General features: G+C 46.2%; 3 protein-coding genes across 3 annotated transcripts in view; all 3 read left to right on the top strand.

Annotated features, from left to right (window-relative positions):
- Positions 1–7261, top strand: part of LOC133520304 (protein draper-like) — a 51165-nt gene extending 43904 nt beyond the window's left edge. Inside the window, exons 12-18 of the mRNA XM_061854673.1 lie at positions 3687–3893; positions 4798–4953; positions 5373–5698; positions 5755–5945; positions 5993–6289; positions 6347–6733; positions 6791–7261. Coding sequence (XP_061710657.1) covers positions 3687–3893; positions 4798–4953; positions 5373–5698; positions 5755–5945; positions 5993–6289; positions 6347–6733; positions 6791–7181 — 1955 coding nt within the window. The 3' untranslated portion in view covers positions 7182–7261. The remainder of the gene's footprint in view (positions 1–3686; positions 3894–4797; positions 4954–5372; positions 5699–5754; positions 5946–5992; positions 6290–6346; positions 6734–6790) is intronic.
- On the top strand, positions 7188–7921 carry LOC133520303 (multiple epidermal growth factor-like domains protein 10; the record flags this gene model as incomplete). Its single annotated transcript, XM_061854672.1, has 2 exons — positions 7188–7573; positions 7621–7921. Coding segments are annotated over 2 exons (687 nt in total), but the record flags the coding sequence as incomplete, so codon positions are not given.
- LOC133520302 (uncharacterized) lies at positions 7922–21208 on the top strand (the record flags this gene model as incomplete). Its single annotated transcript, XM_061854671.1, has 22 exons — positions 7922–8213; positions 8657–9253; positions 9302–9829; positions 9987–10148; positions 11211–11369; positions 11419–11541; positions 11591–11713; positions 11763–11885; positions 11935–12057; positions 12107–12229; positions 12279–12401; positions 12451–12573; positions 12623–12745; positions 12795–12917; positions 12967–13089; positions 13139–13261; positions 13311–13433; positions 13483–13605; positions 13655–13777; positions 13969–14121; positions 16119–16244; positions 16902–21208. Coding segments are annotated over 22 exons (4095 nt in total), but the record flags the coding sequence as incomplete, so codon positions are not given.
- Positions 21209–21288: the final 80 nt, after the last annotated feature.

Below are 21288 nucleotides of genomic sequence, written 5' to 3'. Positions count from 1 at the left end.
GAACAATTATTACTGAAATCGAATAGCCGGATAGATAACATCGACATACGGGGCGATGTCACTTCGCTGACAATTGACACCTGACACATTTCTGGGTTAATAGCAAACAACGGTACCTAGCGTCAATATTTATATGTTGGACTAGCAATGTACGGCGAATAACTATAAAACTCGTGTGAGCCTCAAACATATCCATTTTTTTTAACTGTGCAGTTGGTGCTCTAGTCAAGTCTAGTCGAAGATCTTACAAAACGATCGTTTATTCTACTTAATAATACGTGGCTAACCCGTTTCAATTAATTTTAATATATAGGTACGGCGAAGCGCTGGTGGCCTAGCGGTAAGAGCGTGCGACTTTTAATCCGTAAGTCGCGGGTTCAAACCCCGGCTCGTACCAATGAGTTTCTCGGAATTTATGTACGAAATATCAAAGAAAGAAAAAACATCGTGAGGAAACCGGACTAATTACAATAAGGCCTAACAGTCACTTTCGTAAAAACTAGTGCCTAGTCAATTCTCGGGATTAGTTGAGCTACCACGAGCCGTGGCAAAAAGCCAATGCGAGGAAGATGATGAGGTACGGGGAATAGTCATGAAAAGGTTGAAATAAAATGGATTTTTCCATAGTAATCCATTAGTTCCTTAGTAAAAGTTATTCTGCATGACATACATAACACATTGATATCGCAGAGTATGACTAAATGATTCCACGCTTTGTAAATTTGATATAACATTTTTACCTTCTCTATTATCATTCACATGTCTTTGGAGTTATTTGATGTCATATAAGATCCATACTACATATGTTTAGTACTGAGGTGTTATGTCATAATAATGAGAACGATATAGGGAGCGTGCATGAACTGTAGGAGGCAGCACAGGAGCCGTCAGATTTTTGGCGCGAGGCGTTAAAGTGATTTTTATTGTTCCGATGTAGCCCACACGATGGCGGAACCTACTATGCACAAGAAAACACGTGACGTGTAAATGTATATGTTTATGGTTCCGGCCACAAGATGGCAGACCCTCCAACGCGCACGGTCCCTATTCTTACAGTGCGAATCAAAGTTGTTATTAATAATTCATTTCAGAATTAAATAAAGGTTTTTCTCCTAGGTACTGAAAGTATTTCACACGCTCATAATAATCATTCGTTGCTTGTTATCATTAAAATCATCGCAGCCATTTCTGTCATCAGGTCTCACTAGGAAACTAGGTAAGTATGCCTGCCTATCGGGTGTTGACTAATCAAATATCGTTTGTATATGTTTCTAACAGATGTGTTCGGTTCATACGACTCGTTGTATTACGACGAAGATTCAACGCTTCAAGATATAGACGATATCCCTACTTATGATGAAACGGATAGTGATAATTTTGAAACTAATTTTGTACATGAATTTGAGTATACTATGGTCAAACATAAAGCAAAATTAGATAAAGGCCAGAAGTATTATAAATTTTTAACTGCGAAAGATAATAATATAAATGGTCTGAAAGGTATATCTTCGTTATCACAGTGTGTTTCGTGGGGTGTTGATAAGCAACCTAACTATGATTCTATATTATTACAAGCAAAGAAAATATTAAGCACATTGGACATTGAAAATGTAAACGCGGTCGTAGCAGTACTAGATGTTGAAGATTCATTTCTGACTAGCCAAGCTGGCTTGTGGACTATTTCTACCGAAGACGGCATATTTCACGTAAATAACATGTTTAGAGGATATTTCAATAAATTGTTGGGCGTACGTGTGAATAAAACTTGATAAGTTGTTGGGTATTTTTTTATTTGTTTTTATACCTTTAATAGACTTAGTTTTTTATGTTTATTGTTTGATGTAGTATACATTATTGATTTGGTCATGCACGACTATTGATTACTAATGAAACGTTGCGATGAAAGCCGCTAACATAACATAGAAGTCTTAAATCTCCTAACGTTGTATATAAAGTGTGTAAATTCAATACGGGCGAATATTTAACCTCCTAAGCTACCTTCTCATATATTTAAGTTGAACGATATACCACATACATAGGGACATAGAACACTATGACCTTTGGTTGGGACAAATGTAGGCACAAGGGTAAACGGTGGTTAGCATAGAACCTAAGAAGTATATTGAGATAATGACCCAAAATGGCCCAAAAACCAGCAGAGTTGAGAATTAGGTCATTAAACCATTAGGTAGGTCATTAGGTCAATACCTATTATTTCTATGAACTTCTTATCATTGTATGGTCACCAAGCGAAATTCCGAACGTGAAATAGAACGAAATGAAGTACATCAAAATAACTATTATCTAGTGACCTAATTCTCATTTCTGTTGGTTTTTAGATCAGGCTTCTTACAAAGTTGCCCATGGTCCTTTTGCTTAGAAATCAATAAATATATTACCTAACCATACAAAATAATTCGGCCCGCAATGTATGGCACCACACGAGTTACGAGCTTTTTAAAGTAACTGTCAACGATTGTTGGCAGTTACTATAAAAAGCCCTTATCTCGTATAGTTCCCCCCCCCCCCCCCCCCCTCGTATAGCTCAGGCAACCTTACTCACCGGCAGGAACACAACAATATGAGTAGGGGTCTAGTGTTATTTATTTGGTTGCGGTTTTCTGTAAGTTGGAGGTACTTCCCCAGTTGGGTTCTGCGCTAGATCTAGAATGACATCCGCTGTGCTGAATAACATCTTAATTAATGATTACACGGATAAATTCTATATCCGGTTTAATTTATCGCCTGTCTTGGATTTACACACTGTATATGGAAATATTAGCTAACCCGAAACATAGTATCATGCATTTAATATCCGTGGATATGTGTAAGCGTTAGTGTAGGTATAGTCTTATAGAGGAAACTCAAACCTTCAATCAAAGCTATTATAAGAGCCACAGCTCCACAGATTATACACAAAAAATTGATTTACATCTCCCCTGTGGACGTACCCAAAGTTAAGGGTCTTAAAGCATAACTATCTGATGTACCCTTATTTGCATAAAGAGATAATTCATACATAATAAACACACAAGCTTTTACATTGTTAACTATTGCCTAGCAAAACTATTTTGTTAATGGTTTATACATGGACCCTTACCCATCTGTCTCATAACAGTTATAACATATCTAAGCGCTTTATTCACTATTTTTCAAAACCTTTTTTCCTGTTTTGAGTACACAGCGTATATGCGGCTATACCTATAGTATATGATATTCAAATGCTGCAGAAAAAGGATAATAATGAAACGCCATACACCACAAAATATATTTATAAACTCAATGCTATATACATATAGATTTACTATTAGAAAAAGAAAATTGTCAAACGAACCCCAGGCTCACATGAGCCGTGGCAAAATGCCGGGACAACGCGAGGAAGAAGTATTAGAACAAATTAAATTATTTTCAGAAAATATGATAGCCCCTGCCGCGATAGCAGAGGACGCTGGTTCGATTCCAGCCCCATTCCCAGCACTGGAGGCCGTATATATATATATACAGATTTACCCTTACAATAGGGTCTGTTAAGGTTTCTTTTCTATACTTTATGTGTATAAATGGGACGAGCACAGACGCACCTTTTGGATCACATTGCGCTAAAAATGTTTTTCATTTACACAACACAGCTTACACTTGGGCTATTTAAACACGCAACCTTCATAATACCCTAGCACATCTTTCAGGTATCCGTTGCGAGACTCAATGCGAACAAGGTTTCTTCGGCGACGGCTGCTCAGAGCGGTGCCCGTGCGTCAACAACTCCTCCTGCGATGCTGCTACGGGCCGGTGTGAATGCTCTGCGGGCTGGACTGGAGTCAACTGCTCGCAGCCATGTTCTCCTGGTACCTACGGAGCCGGTTGCTCACAGCGATGCGCTCCCGGGCCTGGTGGTGAGTTTTAATCTTGTAAAATTTTCTAGACACAACTGCGCGCAGCCATGCCAATCCGGTACCTTCGGAGCCTACTCGCAAATATGTGCCTCCGGGCTCGGTGGAGAGTTTTAAGGCTTGTAGAATGTTCTAGAAACAGATAGTATGACTCTGCTATATAGACCGGTGTGAGTTCTCTGCGGGCTGGACTGATACTAATCGCTCACAGCCATGCCAGCCTGGTACCTACGAAGCCGGCTGTTCGAAATGATGCATGCGCCTCCGGTCCTGGTGGTGAGTCTTAAAACATGTAAAATGTTTTACATGAACTGTGTCAGTAGCACCGTTAATTCATCGTCTCACCAATCTTATTGTGACTAAGGACGCAACGCTGTGGGACTTAGTCAATTTGTGTAATAATGTCCTATAATATTTATTTATATAAATTTATCAGAGCGTCCCTTTATATTTTTTATCTGTGTAGCGACCAAGAAACACGTAGTTGTGTGATGTTTGTTTATCTGGATGTTGCTTTTAAAATTTTGTTTACTAAGTAAAGTAACGACATGAAGTTAATTCTTTTTTTTTTTAACTTTTTCTGCGATAAATTTAAGGCAAAGACACTGTTTCCGAGTCGTTTGTTCCTCTATAATTTTTTACCTATTTCGCGGTATTGCCTAGTGCGAAAACAATGACTTAATCGTTTAATAGCTTGTATTAGCCACAATTGCTAACATGTTTGTAAATAATTCGTTATAGCACCACAAAGGTTGAAAAAACTAGTAACGCAATGCATTATTGTTGCCAAAACAACACAGTCTATGTATTTTACGAGCCACGTAGTAGTTCCGGGAAAGTAATATGTACCCTTACCACTAAGCTCAATTCAAATGTATTTTTATCTGATTAATTTGCTTCTTCTCAGGTAACTCGACATGCGACCCAGTGACAGGCGTATACGCTTGTCCCAGCGGCTACACGGGTGCGGCCTGCGAATACCCGTGTCCGCTCGGCACTTTCGGCCTTAACTGCCAAGAGAAGTGCGCTTGCAAGAACGGTGCCGACTGTCACCATGTCACCGGTAAGTTCGTGTACACGGACCATAGCGGTTACACGGGTGCGGCCTACGAATCTTGTCCGCTCAGCACGTTCGGTTTCAATTACCAAAAGTGTGCTGCTAAAGGTTTTTATAAAATAATGTTTTGCGTTTGAAAGTTTTTAAAGCTATGTCATTAAGACCGACCCTCAACATAAACCTATCCACCAACCAACCATCACCATCGCGTGCGCGGACTTCTGGTCGAAGGGTTTGGTATTTCGGCGGTTCCTTGGAAATCTGCCGAATTCTAAACTGGAACAGGTGACGGAGCAAAAACTTGTTGTCGCCTTAATGATTTTTCGTTTCTAAAATTATAAAGTAGGTCTGTAATTTGTGTATTTATAGGCCTATGTCGCCTGACAATAAATGATTTTTGTTCATCTAACCCGGGTGTTGTCCAGGAGCGTGCCAGTGCCCGCCCGGCTGGCGCGGCCGGCTGTGCGACGAGGCGTGCCCGGCGGGCTGGTGGGGCGCCAACTGCACGCAGCCGTGCCGCTGCGCCGCCGCCGCCGCCTGCCGCCCCAACGACGGCTACTGCCGCTGCCCGCCCGGCTACACCGGCGCCTACTGCACGCAGTGTGAGTCTACCCTACCTTACGTGCCCGGCGGGCTGGTGGGGCGCCAACTGCACGCAGCCGTGCCGCTGCGCCGCCGCCGCCGCCTGCCGCCCCAACGACGGCTACTGCCGCTGCCCGCCCGGCTACACCGGCGCCTACTGCACGCAGTGTGAGTCTACCCTACCTTACGTGCCCGGCGGGCTGGTGGGGCGCCAACTGCACGCAGCCGTGCCGCTGCGCCGCCGCCGCCGCCTGCCGCCCCAACGACGGCTACTGCCGCTGCCCGCCCGGCTACACCGGCGCCTACTGCACGCAGTGTGAGTCTACCCTACCTTACGTGCCCGGCGGGCTGGTGGGGCGCCAACTGCACGCAGCCGTGCCGCTGCGCCGCCGCCGCCGCCTGCCGCCCCAACGACGGCTACTGCCGCTGCCCGCCCGGCTACACCGGCGCCTACTGCACGCAGTGTGAGTCTACCCTACCTTACGTGCCCGGCGGGCTGGTGGGGCGCCAACTGCACGCAGCCGTGCCGCTGCGCCGCCGCCGCCGCCTGCCGCCCCAACGACGGCTACTGCCGCTGCCCGCCCGGCTACACCGGCGCCTACTGCACGCAGTGTGAGTCTACCCTACCTTACGTGCCCGGCGGGCTGGTGGGGCGCCAACTGCACGCAGCCGTGCCGCTGCGCCGCCGCCGCCGCCTGCCGCCCCAACGACGGCTACTGCCGCTGCCCGCCCGGCTACACCGGCGCCTACTGCACGCAGTGTGAGTCTACCCTACCTTACGTGCCCGGCGGGCTGGTGGGGCGCCAACTGCACGCAGCCGTGCCGCTGCGCCGCCGCCGCCGCCTGCCGCCCCAACGACGGCTACTGCCGCTGCCCGCCCGGCTACACCGGCGCCTACTGCACGCAGTGTGAGTCTACCCTACCTTACGTGCCCGGCGGGCTGGTGGGGCGCCAACTGCACGCAGCCGTGCCGCTGCGCCGCCGCCGCCGCCTGCCGCCCCAACGACGGCTACTGCCGCTGCCCGCCCGGCTACACCGGCGCCTACTGCACGCAGTGTGAGTCTACCCTACCTTACGTGCCCGGCGGGCTGGTGGGGCGCCAACTGCACGCAGCCGTGCCGCTGCGCCGCCGCCGCCGCCTGTCGCCCCAACGACGGCTACTGCCGCTGCCCGCCCGGCTACACCGGCGCCTACTGCACGCAGTGTGAGTCTACCCTACCTTACGTGCCCGGCGGGCTGGTGGGGCGCCAACTGCACGCAGCCGTGCCGCTGCGCCGCCGCCGCCGCCTGTCGCCCCAACGACGGCTACTGCCGCTGCCCGCCCGGCTACACCGGCGCCTACTGCACGCAGTGTGAGTCTACCCTACCTTACGTGCCCGGCGGGCTGGTGGGGCGCCAACTGCACGCAGCCGTGCCGCTGCGCCGCCGCCGCCGCCTGCCGCCCCAACGACGGCTACTGCCGCTGCCCGCCCGGCTACACCGGCGCCTACTGCACGCAGTGTGAGTCTACCCTACCTTACGTGCCCGGCGGGCTGGTGGGGCGCCAACTGCACGCAGCCGTGCCGCTGCGCCGCCGCCGCCGCCTGCCGCCCCAACGACGGCTACTGCCGCTGCCCGCCCGGCTACACCGGCGCCTACTGCACGCAGTGTGAGTCTACCCTACCTTACGTGCCCGGCGGGCTGGTGGGGCGCCAACTGCACGCAGCCGTGCCGCTGCGCCGCCGCCGCCGCCTGCCGCCCCAACGACGGCTACTGCCGCTGCCCGCCCGGCTACACCGGCGCCTACTGCACGCAGTGTGAGTCTACCCTACCTTACGTGCCCGGCGGGCTGGTGGGGCGCCAACTGCACGCAGCCGTGCCGCTGCGCCGCCGCCGCCGCCTGCCGCCCCAACGACGGCTACTGCCGCTGCCCGCCCGGCTACACCGGCGCCTACTGCACGCAGTGTGAGTCTACCCTACCTTACGTGCCCGGCGGGCTGGTGGGGCGCCAACTGCACGCAGCCGTGCCGCTGCGCCGCCGCCGCCGCCTGTCGCCCCAACGACGGCTACTGCCGCTGCCCGCCCGGCTACACCGGCGCCTACTGCACGCAGTGTGAGTCTACCCTACCTTACGTGCCCGGCGGGCTGGTGGGGCGCCAACTGCACGCAGCCGTGCCGCTGCGCCGCCGCCGCCGCCTGCCGCCCCAACGACGGCTACTGCCGCTGCCCGCCCGGCTACACCGGCGCCTACTGCACGCAGTGTGAGTCTACCCTACCTTACGTGCCCGGCGGGCTGGTGGGGCGCCAACTGCACGCAGCCGTGCCGCTGCGCCGCCGCCGCCGCCTGTCGCCCCAACGACGGCTACTGCCGCTGCCCGCCCGGCTACACCGGCGCCTACTGCACGCAGTGTGAGTCTACCCTACCTTACGTGCCCGGCGGGCTGGTGGGGCGCCAACTGCACGCAGCCGTGCCGCTGCGCCGCCGCCGCCGCCTGCCGCCCCAACGACGGCTACTGCCGCTGCCCGCCCGGCTACACCGGCGCCTACTGCACGCAGTGTGAGTCTACCCTACCTTACGTGCCCGGCGGGCTGGTGGGGCGCCAACTGCACGCAGCCGTGCCGCTGCGCCGCCGCCGCCGCCTGCCGCCCCAACGACGGCTACTGCCGCTGCCCGCCCGGCTACACCGGCGCCTACTGCACGCAGTGTGAGTCTACCCTACCTTACGTGCCCGGCGGGCTGGTGGGGCGCCAACTGCACGCACTGTTTAGGAAGATATTAAGTAAATTGTTCTTCGTCTTCAACCTGGCTTTTTACCGGTCTAGCGCCAGGATCCGCTTTCCTACTCAATTTTCTCCACTTTGTCTTCGGCATCCTCAGGTGTGAGATTGTTCAGTATTATTAAGTAGATTATTGGGTAAATATCTTTCAGGTGGCTAATGGGTCATTCGAGGGTCAAAAAGTAACTGGCCGTCAAGTGGTTTTTAACTTATCCAATCCTAAGGATTGATGTTTGTGAGCAAAACCCGTACATTTTAAAATTACCAACGTACTTTAATTTTTTTTTTTTGCGTGTCTTATTTGTTTTTGCTCCCTCGTGTACCTTCGTTTGAAGATGGACCACACATAAATATTTTTTTTCTTTCACAGTTTGCCCTGAGGGCTACTTCGGCGACCACTGCATGGAGCCGTGCATGTGCCCCGAGGGCAACTGGGACTGCCACCCGGTGCGCGGCTGCGTGTGCCGCCGCGGCTTCATCGGCGACAGCTGCGACACGCACGCCTCGGACGCCATAGTGGTGGACCAGGCCGAGGGTATGTACCATGTACTCTGTCACAGTCTGCCCCGAGGCAACTGGGACTGCCACCCGGTGCGCGGCTGCGTGTGCCGCCGCGGCTTCATCGGCGACAGCTGCGACACGCACGCCTCGGACGCCATAGTGGTGGACCAGGCCGAGGGTATGTACCATGTACTCTGTCACAGTCTGCCCCGAGGCAACTGGGACTGCCACCCGGTGCGCGGCTGCGTGTGCCGCCGCGGCTTCATCGGTGACAGCTGCGACACGCACGCCTCGGACGCCATAGTGGTGGACCAGGCCGAGGGTATGTACCATGTACTCTGTCACAGTCTGCCCCGAGGCAACTGGGACTGCCACCCGGTGCGCGGCTGCGTGTGCCGCCGCGGCTTCATCGGCGACAGCTGCGACACGCACGCCTCGGACGCCATAGTGGTGGACCAGGCCGAGGGTATGTACCATGTACTCTGTCACAGTCTGCCCCGAGGCAACTGGGACTGACACCCGGTGCGCGGCTGCGTGTGCCGCCGCGGCTTCATCGGCGACAGCTGCGACACGCACGCCTCGGACGCCATAGTGGTGGACCAGGCCGAGGGTATGTACCATGTACTCTGTCACAGTCTGCCCCGAGGCAACTGGGACTGCCACCCGGTGCGCGGCTGCGTGTGCCGCCGCGGCTTCATCGGCGACAGCTGCGACACGCACGCCTCGGACGCCATAGTGGTGGACCAGGCCGAGGGTATGTACCATGTACTCTGTCACAGTCTGCCCCGAGGCAACTGGGACTGCCACCCGGTGCGCGGCTGCGTGTGCCGCCGCGGCTTCATCGGCGACAGCTGCGACACGCACGCCTCGGACGCCATAGTGGTGGACCAGGCCGAGGGTATGTACCATGTACTCTGTCACAGTCTGCCCCGAGGCAACTGGGACTGCCACCCGGTGCGCGGCTGCGTGTGCCGCCGCGGCTTCATCGGCGACAGCTGCGACACGCACGCCTCGGACGCCATAGTGGTGGACCAGGCCGAGGGTATGTACCATGCACTCTGTCACAGTCTGCCCCGAGGCAACTGGGACTGCCACCCGGTGCGCGGCTGCGTGTAATACTGAACATGATTTTTGTTTAAAATAATGGATCCATCCACCATCTTTATGCTTCAATAAACATAAAAATAAAATTGTTCCAGTAGGAGGCAGCAACGCGGGCCTAACGGCGACGATGGTGATCCTACTGTTATTGTGCTTAGCTGCCGCTGCCCTCATGCTGTTCTACTACCGCAAGCGAGTCAAGAACCTCAAGCGGGAAATAGCCCATGTCCACTACACCGCCGACCCGGCCACACAACCTGGTAACTATTTTTACAGTACATATGGTGCTACTTTATCGCACTAGTGCGAAAATTAGCATATTACGTTACTGTGTCGAACATTTAAAGGGTCATATGTACTGTAAAACGTTGTACGATACATGTGCGAATAGGCAATTCGCAACTCGTGTCGATTTAATTTATCGCCACTCGTTTCGAATTTCCTATTTTTCGCACTTGTATCGTAATATACTATTACAGTACGTATGGCGCTACTTTACCGCACTAGTGCGATAATTATCATATTACCTAACTATGTCGAAAATTTAAAGGGTCGCTGTAAAACTACGTCGTACGATACATGTGCGAATAGGTAATTCGCAACTCGTGTCGATTTAAAACAATCCCTTTGATCGCGTTTTAATTTATCACCACTTGTTTCGAATTGCCTATTTTTCGCACTTGTATCGTAATTTACTATTATCAAACACGTATTGAAGCCTCTAATATCGATATTAAAGCGCGTGTATATATTTTTGAACACCTTGGCGGCTCTAATATATCTGATGGTGATTGTACGGTACACGAGAGCCTAACAGGCATGGTGGTCATCTTACTTCTATAGTGTTTAGTTTCCGCTCCGCTTATGCTACGTGGTAACTATAATACTATAATTTTAATACCTAGAAAAATGATCGCCGGTATAATCTTTGTTTTTCTGCATCCTTTATACTATCCACAACAATATAAAACATCATTTTCACAATTTAAATATCATTAAATTATGCTCACGGCTATCCCCACACCCCAATCTTTTAAAGCGACATAGAAATTGTAAATGTATTGTGTTCAGTTAAGGGCGGTGCTATTAGTTCCTTTTTAACTTTATTTGTCATTCTAGTGGACCTATAAATAAACTCCCCTGCGGGCTTGATGAAAGATGATTGACGTGATAATGGGACATCCGGAAAAACCAAGTTTTTCTATTGAACGGTTTCAAAAAGGTCTCCCTAGAGTATAGTTATAACGTCGATAACCGCATTCATTTTACAATCACTAATGTACTTAAGTTGCATGAGCTAATCAGCTAACTATTCTCCGCAGAGCAACACTTCGACAACCCCGTCTACTCATACCAAGGCTCCACTCGGAGCGATGAGACCACGCTCTTGAACAACGCCAACCACATCCACAACAACCTTAGCAAGCTCAGCAACACCACCATGGAGAAGCTACGGAACCGACCCACTGGATCCACCGATCGTAAGTACTAAACTGTAACACTTCGACAAACCCTTCTACTCATACCAAGGCTCAACTCGCAGCGATGAGACCACGCTCTTGAGCAACGCCAACCACATCCACAACAACCTTAGCAAGCTCAGCAACACCACCATGGAGAAGCTACGGAACCGACCCACTGGATCCACCGATCGTAAGTACTAAACTGTAACACTTCGACAAACCCTTCTACTCATACCAAGGCTCAACTCGCAGCGATGATACCACGCTCTTGAGCAACGCCAACCACATCCACAACAACCTTAGCAAGCTCAGCAACACCACCATGGAGAAGCTACGGAACCGACCCACTGGATCCACCGATCGTAAGTACTAAACTGTAACACTTCGACAAACCCTTCTACTCATACCAAGGCTCAACTCGCAGCGATGATACCACGCTCTTGAGCAACGCCAACCACATCCACAACAACCTTAGCAAGCTCAGCAACACCACCATGGAGAAGCTACGGAACCGACCCACTGGATCCACCGATCGTAAGTACTAAACTGTAACACTTCGACAAACCCTTCTACTCATACCAAGGCTCAACTCGCAGCGATGAGACCACGCTCTTGAGCAACGCCAACCACATCCACAACAACCTTAGCAAGCTCAGCAACACCACCATGGAGAAGCTACGGAACCGACCCACTGGATCCACCGATCGTAAGTACTAAACTGTAACACTTCGACAAACCCTTCTACTCATACCAAGGCTCAACTCGCAGCGATGATACCACGCTCTTGAGCAACGCCAACCACATCCACAACAACCTTAGCAAGCTCAGCAACACCACCATGGAGAAGCTACGGAACCGACCCACTGGATCCACCGATCGTAAGTACTAAACTGTAACACTTCGACAAACCCTTCTACTCATACCAAGGCTCAACTCGCAGCGATGATACCACGCTCTTGAGCAACGCCAACCACATCCACAACAACCTTAGCAAGCTCAGCAACACCACCATGGAGAAGCTACGGAACCGACCCACTGGATCCACCGATCGTAAGTACTAAACTGTAACACTTCGACAAACCCTTCTACTCATACCAAGGCTCAACTCGCAGCGATGATACCACGCTCTTGAGCAACGCCAACCACATCCACAACAACCTTAGCAAGCTCAGCAACACCACCATGGAGAAGCTACGGAACCGACCCACTGGATCCACCGATCGTAAGTACTAAACTGTAACACTTCGACAAACCCTTCTACTCATACCAAGGCTCAACTCGCAGCGATGAGACCACGCTCTTGAGCAACGCCAACCACATCCACAACAACCTTAGCAAGCTCAGCAACACCACCATGGAGAAGCTACGGAACCGACCCACTGGATCCACCGATCGTAAGTACTAAACTGTAACACTTCGACAAACCCTTCTACTCATACCAAGGCTCAACTCGCAGCGATGATACCACGCTCTTGAGCAACGCCAACCACATCCACAACAACCTTAGCAAGCTCAGCAACACCACCATGGAGAAGCTACGGAACCGACCCACTGGATCCACCGATCGTAAGTACTAAACTGTAACACTTCGACAAACCCTTCTACTCATACCAAGGCTCAACTCGCAGCGATGATACCACGCTCTTGAGCAACGCCAACCACATCCACAACAACCTTAGCAAGCTCAGCAACACCACCATGGAGAAGCTACGGAACCGACCCACTGGATCCACCGATCGTAAGTACTAAACTGTAACACTTCGACAAACCCTTCTACTCATACCAAGGCTCAACTCGCAGCGATGAGACCACGCTCTTGAGCAACGCCAACCACATCCACAACAACCTTAGCAAGCTCAGCAACACCACCATGGAGAAGCTACGGAACCGACCCACTGGATCCACCGATCGTAAGTACTAAACTGTAACACTTCGACAAACCCTTCTACTCATACCAAGGCTCAACTCGCAGCGATGATACCACGCTCTTGAGCAACGCCAACCACATCCACAACAACCTTAGCAAGCTCAGCAACACCACCATGGAGAAGCTACGGAACCGACCCACTGGATCCACCGATCGTAAGTACTAAACTGTAACACTTCGACAAACCCTTCTACTCATACCAAGGCTCAACTCGCAGCGATGATACCACGCTCTTGAGCAACGCCAACCACATCCACAACAACCTTAGCAAGCTCAGCAACACCACCATGGAGAAGCTACGGAACCGACCCACTGGATCCACCGATCGTAAGTACTAAACTGTAACACTTCGACAAACCCTTCTACTCATACCAAGGCTCAACTCGCAGCGATGATACCACGCTCTTGAGCAACGCCAACCACATCCACAACAACCTTAGCAAGCTCAGCAACACCACCATGGAGAAGCTACGGAACCGACCCACTGGATCCACCGATCGTAAGTACTAAACTGTAACACTTCGACAAACCCTTCTACTCATACCAAGGCTCAACTCGCAGCGATGAGACCACGCTCTTGAGCAACGCCAACCACATCCACAACAACCTTAGCAAGCTCAGCAACACCACCATGGAGAAGCTACGGAACCGACCCACTGGATCCACCGATCGTAAGTACTAAACTGTAACACTTCGACAAACCCTTCTACTCATACCAAGGCTCAACTCGCAGCGATGATACCACGCTCTTGAGCAACGCCAACCACATCCACAACAACCTTAGCAAGCTCAGCAACACCACCATGGAGAAGCTACGGAACCGACCCACTGGATCCACCGATCGTAAGTACTAAACTGTAACACTTCGACAAACCCTTCTACTCATACCAAGGCTCAACTCGCAGCGATGAGACCACGCTCTTGAGCAACGCCAACCACATCCACAACAACCTTAGCGAGCTCAGCAATACCACCATGGAGGAGCTACGGAACCGACCCACTGGATCGGAAGTTCCGTATCTCAAAGGATGGTATTCCTGTCCAGTTTCTTTGTCAAATGTGCATTGCGTCTCGCTCTCTCATTAAGCAAAATGTGAGTTGCAAATACACATTAGACCAAGAATTTGGACAGGTGGAATACCATCCTAACAGACTAGCACCTCATAGCCAAAATCGCACTGATTTTTAATTGCCATTTAACTTCAGTCCTATTTATTACGGGTTGGGAACTTGCGGTATTATTTGAAATTTCGGGATATAATATTTTTATAAATAAGAAATATTTGATAGTTATATTACGAATAGGAAGGTCAAACTGTCACACGGGAGTATATAAAATTGTATTAGTTCCTGTGCATTAAAAACTTTGAAAATAATGGGTCTACAACCTACACAACGATTTTATTTTATTATCAAGGTTATCACTCACAAAGATTCTGACGCGGATCTCACTTTGTTACCCTCTATTTAAACTCACATGTATGGCCATTGTGCTTTATGATATGATTTTGGTGACGTCAATACTGTCAATAGACATACATATAATCTTTTCTACTTTTTACTGTCAATTCGTAATCCTTATTACTAAGACATAAGATTCACCGATGGCTAGTAAGAGTTTTGCTGTTAATGGCAAAATATGTATTTTATATTCAATGAGTATTTATTAAAATTTTAATTGGAAGCCGGAATGATCAGCGCTGACTTTTGGGTTAGCATTAATGCTGAGGCGGGACCATTTCGTGGTAAAAAAATTATTTATTCTATGTTTCTTTCTTTTGTTATGTTGTTATACTTTTGTATGTCATAGTTTATCACGAATAAATGCTATGATTTCTAATTAGTAAGTAAGTAAATATTCTTTATTGCACCAACAATTATACATTTTACATACATGTAAAACTACAAATGAATTATGATTAGTCACAGAAATTTCAACTCAGTGTTTCATTGATGTATTTAGACAGACGGGTAATTTGCATACGCACACAGTCTACATGCTGAATAGAATAATAATTTATAGTACATTGATATAATTATATAAAAGATCAAGCACGACCAAAGAAATTATAATGTGGACTTTATATTTGTAAGGATCATTGTTTTACAGGCACCTGCCACGGGCTTCATAGTAATTTATTCGACTTTAAAAGTAGTACAGATTTTAGTAATTGTTATATAAAAACACACATTTTATCAGTAACTGGCTTACAAAATAAAATTAAATGAATCATAATCAATTTTCATTCTTATTTAAACTATAAAAGTTATTAAAGTCATAAATCTCAGTGTTGATAATGCAGATATTCTACAATAAAAGCTCGAAATACGGGATACGAAAAACAGTTTGAAATCACAAAGTTACAGACCACGTGATTTTTATATGAGGGCAGTATATACATGGTCATGGTCATCCGTGGTCAAAGACAAAAACCGTTGAAACCTTGTCGCTGCGTCACACGTACCTCCAAATTTCAGCTTAAAACTAACATTGTATTGTATTTAATTATCAGAGCACCACCTTTATAAACAAAATTAAAATAAAGAGAAAATAACCATTTTGAACATGTCGCTTACACCACTGTTATTTGATACATTCACAATCATAAGAACTTATAATAAAATTTCGATTCACCAACTGAGCACCAGCTGACGTTCACGCTTCATTATCACTTGAATTATCGCATGAGAGGAAATTGTTTATACAAACATTTTAGTAACAATTGGTCCTTAGCTCTATTTTTATAAAATATAACAGACTGGGTAATCAGTCTTACAATAAAAAAAGACTGTCACATTGTTTTCTATGCATCAAAATAACAAATAACTTTTTTTTACAGCGTATGACCCGCTGTCGTGCCTCAAGAACAAGGATGCGGATCTGACCAACCCGAACCTGTACCACTGCATCGATGACAACAAGCTTGACCACGTGTACGATGAGATCAAACATAAGGAAGGATATGGTAAGACCTGATTCCTACTTTAGTTCGTTTTGCACGGATGTTGGGATGAATAAGTTAGTAGAGGAAACTAGTCGGTTAGAATTTGTCTTAAGGATCGCCATCAACGAAATTTGACGCAGCATATCCGCAGTGACGTTGCGTGTTTCATATATTTCGTTGTGTTTACGGTGTGAAGCGGCCAGACCGTATTTATGAGTAATTATGAGTAAATTAAAAAACTTGACTCAATGTTAAATAGATCCACGTTTAATAGCCTTATTAGTCTTGGGTTGTTAGGGTCGGCAACGCGCATGTAACTAACTCCTCTGAAGTTACAGGCGTACATAGGCTACGGAGACTGCTTACCATCAGGCGGGCCGTATGCTTGTTTGCCACCGACGTAGTATAAAAAAAAGTCATGAGTTTTGGGCCTGACTCAAAAATACTCTGAAGAAGATTAGAAGTATTTTTGACAACTTCAAACAAATTCTAAGAACTTAAGAAAGTTTTTAGAATTTGGTAAACTGAATTGTCAATTATTCTGTTTTGTTAATGTTATTCCACACAAATCACTTAAATACTATTATTTACTTATTTTTTGACTCTTCACTGGAACTATCATTGTTATCCCTTTTAGCGAAATTGCTATCTTTTATATCAAAAATACCACCTTTTCAGAAATGGAATACGACCACCTGAACTACACGCCGCCGGCCAACAAATGGAAGCCGCACTACCAGCGCATGGCCAACGGTTTCACACCTGCCCCCTCGGCCACATCCAGCGCCGCGCCCAGCGAGGTGTCCGTGCCGCCCATCCCGCCTCTACCCAAACTGAATGTGGCCCACGTGTCGCCCGTGGCCCGGGCCCCCGTGAGTAACGTAGCCCCCGTGAGTACCGTGGCCCCCCTGAGTAACGGGGCCGTGAGCAGCGCGGCCCCCTCGAGTACCGGGGCCGCGAGCGCAGGCCCCGCGGGGGCGCCGCCGGCCCCGCCCCCGCGCGAGGCCGTGAGTGAGGCCGTCGAGACGCCATGACACGATGAGTGGGTGAGACTGTTTGACTCTGTTATGGGTGAATAGGTTTGCCTGGAAACCGTTGCATTTTTGTATGTATACAACACAAACTAAATTAAATGTATACAACAAGAAATGTCGAGCACAGTTGCATGCAAAGGTCGCCCCGTATACGTAACATGGATAGTTGGATACCTCACCCTATTCCCGTGTCACAACGTTAGGACTGTAAAACGTAAGTGATCTCCTGTTTTTATATGAATTCGTAAATGTATTACGTGTACTGCGTCGTAGAGAAATAAGTAAGCTTACTTATTTCACTATGACCGCGTTAAAGAAACGATATAACGTAAGTCATACGATACGGGTTGTGGCGGACTTTTAATATTTACGTGAATTCGTTATTGAACCAAAATCAGAGGATGTATTTAAACTTTCGAAATGTAAAATAAAAATATTTCACGTTTTAAGAAATATTGTCATTTATAGGCATTTCAAGTGTCATAGATTGTAGGATTTACTATGTTTTAAGAATCGAAAATTAATTATATTTACTATGGAATGTTTTTTTCTAAAATCATTAATATATTTTAAGTAAGTAGGTAAAACTGCCCATCGCTTTAATTTCATATCTAAAGATTGCGCATTGATATTTACACTATCATATTCATTGTAGTTTAAGAAACCTTTTATTCGTTTATTCATTCGAAAATATTTGTATTGTACTATTGGTACCGCCTAATCATGATTTCGTTTTATTTATACAAATGAATGAAAATAACCTATTATTTGGGTAGCGCAGAAAGCATTTGTATTATGAAAAGCAAGTTGGAAGGGTACGAAAATCAAAATTTTACATTGGTAGCTAAATCTATTTGTTTGTGCATATTTTTGGTGTCTGTACTAATGATATTTTAGATGGTTACCGTGTTAAATCAAAACAACGTAAAATGTATTTACGTACGTAGTGTATTTAAAAATTGCCAAGTAGAGTTTCGTACAAGGCCGATAGTTCAAATAGGTTGTTCAATATCAATATAATTACATTATATAATTATTCGGTAGTAACACGAAAATATTCATAAGTAAACGTCACTATTACGTCACTTGTTTCAATATACGAAAAGTTATTGACATATCAATATTATAATATACATGAACTATTGTAATTGTATGAAACGTATATTTATACGACGGTTACTTACGGTTTGGGATTGACAAGACGGTTTTAATACATACAATTTTATACCGTAATATGATAGTCATAAAGTCTATTCTACAACCAATAGTAAGTATATACAAAAGTTTCTGTGGTGTGATTTTTATTTATAACACACATTTCGCCTGTTGAATGCGTAAATAATGGCTGCAAAAATTTCTTCAGTGAAATATTAAGTGCACGAATATTTTACTAAATACATATATGTTGCCAAACGTCAAGCTCCCGGGCGCAAGTTAGCTAATGTAAACCTTGCTCGAAAGTGTGAAGGTGACTTTGACAGCGTCCGCCATGACACCTATAGTTGTCCTTGGCGCTGTGGGCACGACTAGTATCGACGCCTTTAGGTGTTCTTGGCGTTCAAATGGTTAAAATCATCTCTCAGTTGCAAACTAAAGTAATCGTGTAGACTTGGACCACGCTAAGTTTTCATGCCAAGTTCTACGTCAAGTATGCATTCTTACTGTTTAATTTATGTTTATGCAAAGTTAGCGTGGTCTGTCTAATATTATTGCAGCTTCACGAATCGTGCGATGCTCCGTGAAAAGCAATAACCCTAGTGATATTCTATAGTATTATAAGTATACTGTAATATTCTCACCGTGGATGGACTTGTTACATTCCACATGTGTTTATACTATTTATTTAAAATCATTTTACATTTTAATATTTTATAATACTTCATATTTCGTTTTAAAATTTTAGTAAATATATGAATCAAGGTTTATTTTTATCGTAAAGCTAATTTTGTCTTATGAATCGATATCATGTAAATGTAATTAATAACACATATCATGTAAGCCCTATACGTGTATCTCTATTGTGAATATAATGTTAATTAATTCAAACTTTACTCTGTTATGGACTGTTTTAGTAAGCTAACGAAAAGATGCGATGAATTTAACGGAGAGTAAAAAATAAGAGTAGAATAGTTCGTGTCATCCGCGATAACGTGCAGCTTTTTAAATCTAACCTTCAATAGCATGACAATACGTCTCAAACCTCGCGTCTTCGTGAATAACACGATCTATATCTACTACCTTACCACACTTATGTACGGTCACGTCTGAAAATATCGGTACGAAAAAAGTGCCAAAAATGCACACACCTTTTATTGCATTAGGTTGCAAAAGTGTAAACATACGTGTATTGTCTATTTTCTGTAACTTTGTTTACTCTGAACCGTGTATTCAATTTTATACTTTATTTCAATGGCGAAAAGTAACAAATGAAATAATGTCTTCGGTAAAAATGATTTTTTTTTACTGGACAAGGTGTGTAGTGTGGTAGGTCTGTGATTTAAGCATGTTATTTACTAAGGATGAGTGATGTTTGCTCAAAAAGTGCCAATTTGTAAGTTTAGGTTTAGGCGTAAAGTTCGGACTATTGTCAAGGAATTTCTGCGTCTCATTTTAATTGGGCTTTTTTAATTGAATACCGTATTAAAAACTACAATATGTACTACAGAAGTGATATCAGAACTGTATATCAATTCATGTCACAATAACTTATCATATCTAATCTACCAAAAAGGTATTTACTCACCAATATTAATATGTATGTATACCATAATTGTAATTTTCTCGCTTCAAATATAGTCGGTTATTTTAGATAATTCTGATTAAAACCAATACAAAATATAGATACTACTCGCCGAATGACTTTGGGCAATCCCACACTAGCGTCTTTTGAGCGTCGGTGTCTAGTCAGCGCTATGGAAAATGGCGTCGCTGCGCAGTTGCGCCAACGTTGCGTCGAGCAGCAGCCATAGAGTTCACTACACTTCGACGCTCGGGAGACGCTAGTGTGGGCGCCCTTTGTCACGTTGTTAGGTTTTTATAATTCCTTTTACCTAGAAAACCGAATAGTGCAGTTTGTAACATATCTGAAGTTGTGGGTCTGTAGCATTCAGATACATATCGAATGTTAATTCAAAATATCCTTTAATTAGTAATATAATTATTGAACTCATGAATTAATCGTGTGCGGCGTGTCATCGTGAACCTTGTCCGAATGCACGAAGGTTGAAGGATCAACTGACCATCGGTGAACCTTATCTCTTTTCAATAAGGTTTACAAATCATTCGATTAACTGTGTGGGTGGTGGTATCTACATATACTATTTTTTTTTTCTCTGAATATTGTGTCCGAGTATTTATCCGTCGCGTTTCCTCTCCCTAGCATTGCGCCAGCTTGGATTATTTTTCACTCGTCGGGAGCCCTTCTTCAGGCTCTGAATGCTATCATGACAGGGTTCACCTGAAAGGCCAGAACACATCAGCTGCGTGTGCGCAGTCGTACGCGTGCGCTAAAATGTTGGAATCGTACGCACACCTCACGCAAGCGGTGTGTCGTCTCTCATGAGGATCTGTATATTACAACATGCACGTGCCCGTTTACGCACACGCATCCGGTGTGGACAGGCCTTAACTATAAATTTATTTTACCTGCATAATTATGCTATCAATGCGGTAATTAAACAATTTTCAACAAATTAAGAGTTTTGCAAGTAAAAACTTGAAATAAAACATGGGGCGAATGTGTAGGACTATGGGAATTGTCAGTTTATGTAGTGTACAAATCAACTGACAATAATTTATTTTGTAAATGTTTACATTGTAGTTAAACCTAAATAAATTTTAATAAAAAATATCGAGCCACTTTATCTTTGGCACGTATATATATCTAGTTTGTGATAAATTATTTTACATGTAAGCAAACATTTGAATAAAAAATAACTCCCATAAAAAAAATGTTTTAATTCCTTCTTCCAACTGTTAAAACTGTAATACAGGGTGTCTCCCATCCCATCATGGGATCTCGCTAAGTGTAG

Source organism: Cydia pomonella, chromosome 8, assembly GCF_033807575.1.
Source record: "Cydia pomonella isolate Wapato2018A chromosome 8, ilCydPomo1, whole genome shotgun sequence".
NCBI lineage: Eukaryota > Metazoa > Arthropoda > Insecta > Lepidoptera > Tortricidae > Cydia > Cydia pomonella.
This window is presented reverse-complemented; position numbering and strand designations above follow the sequence as displayed.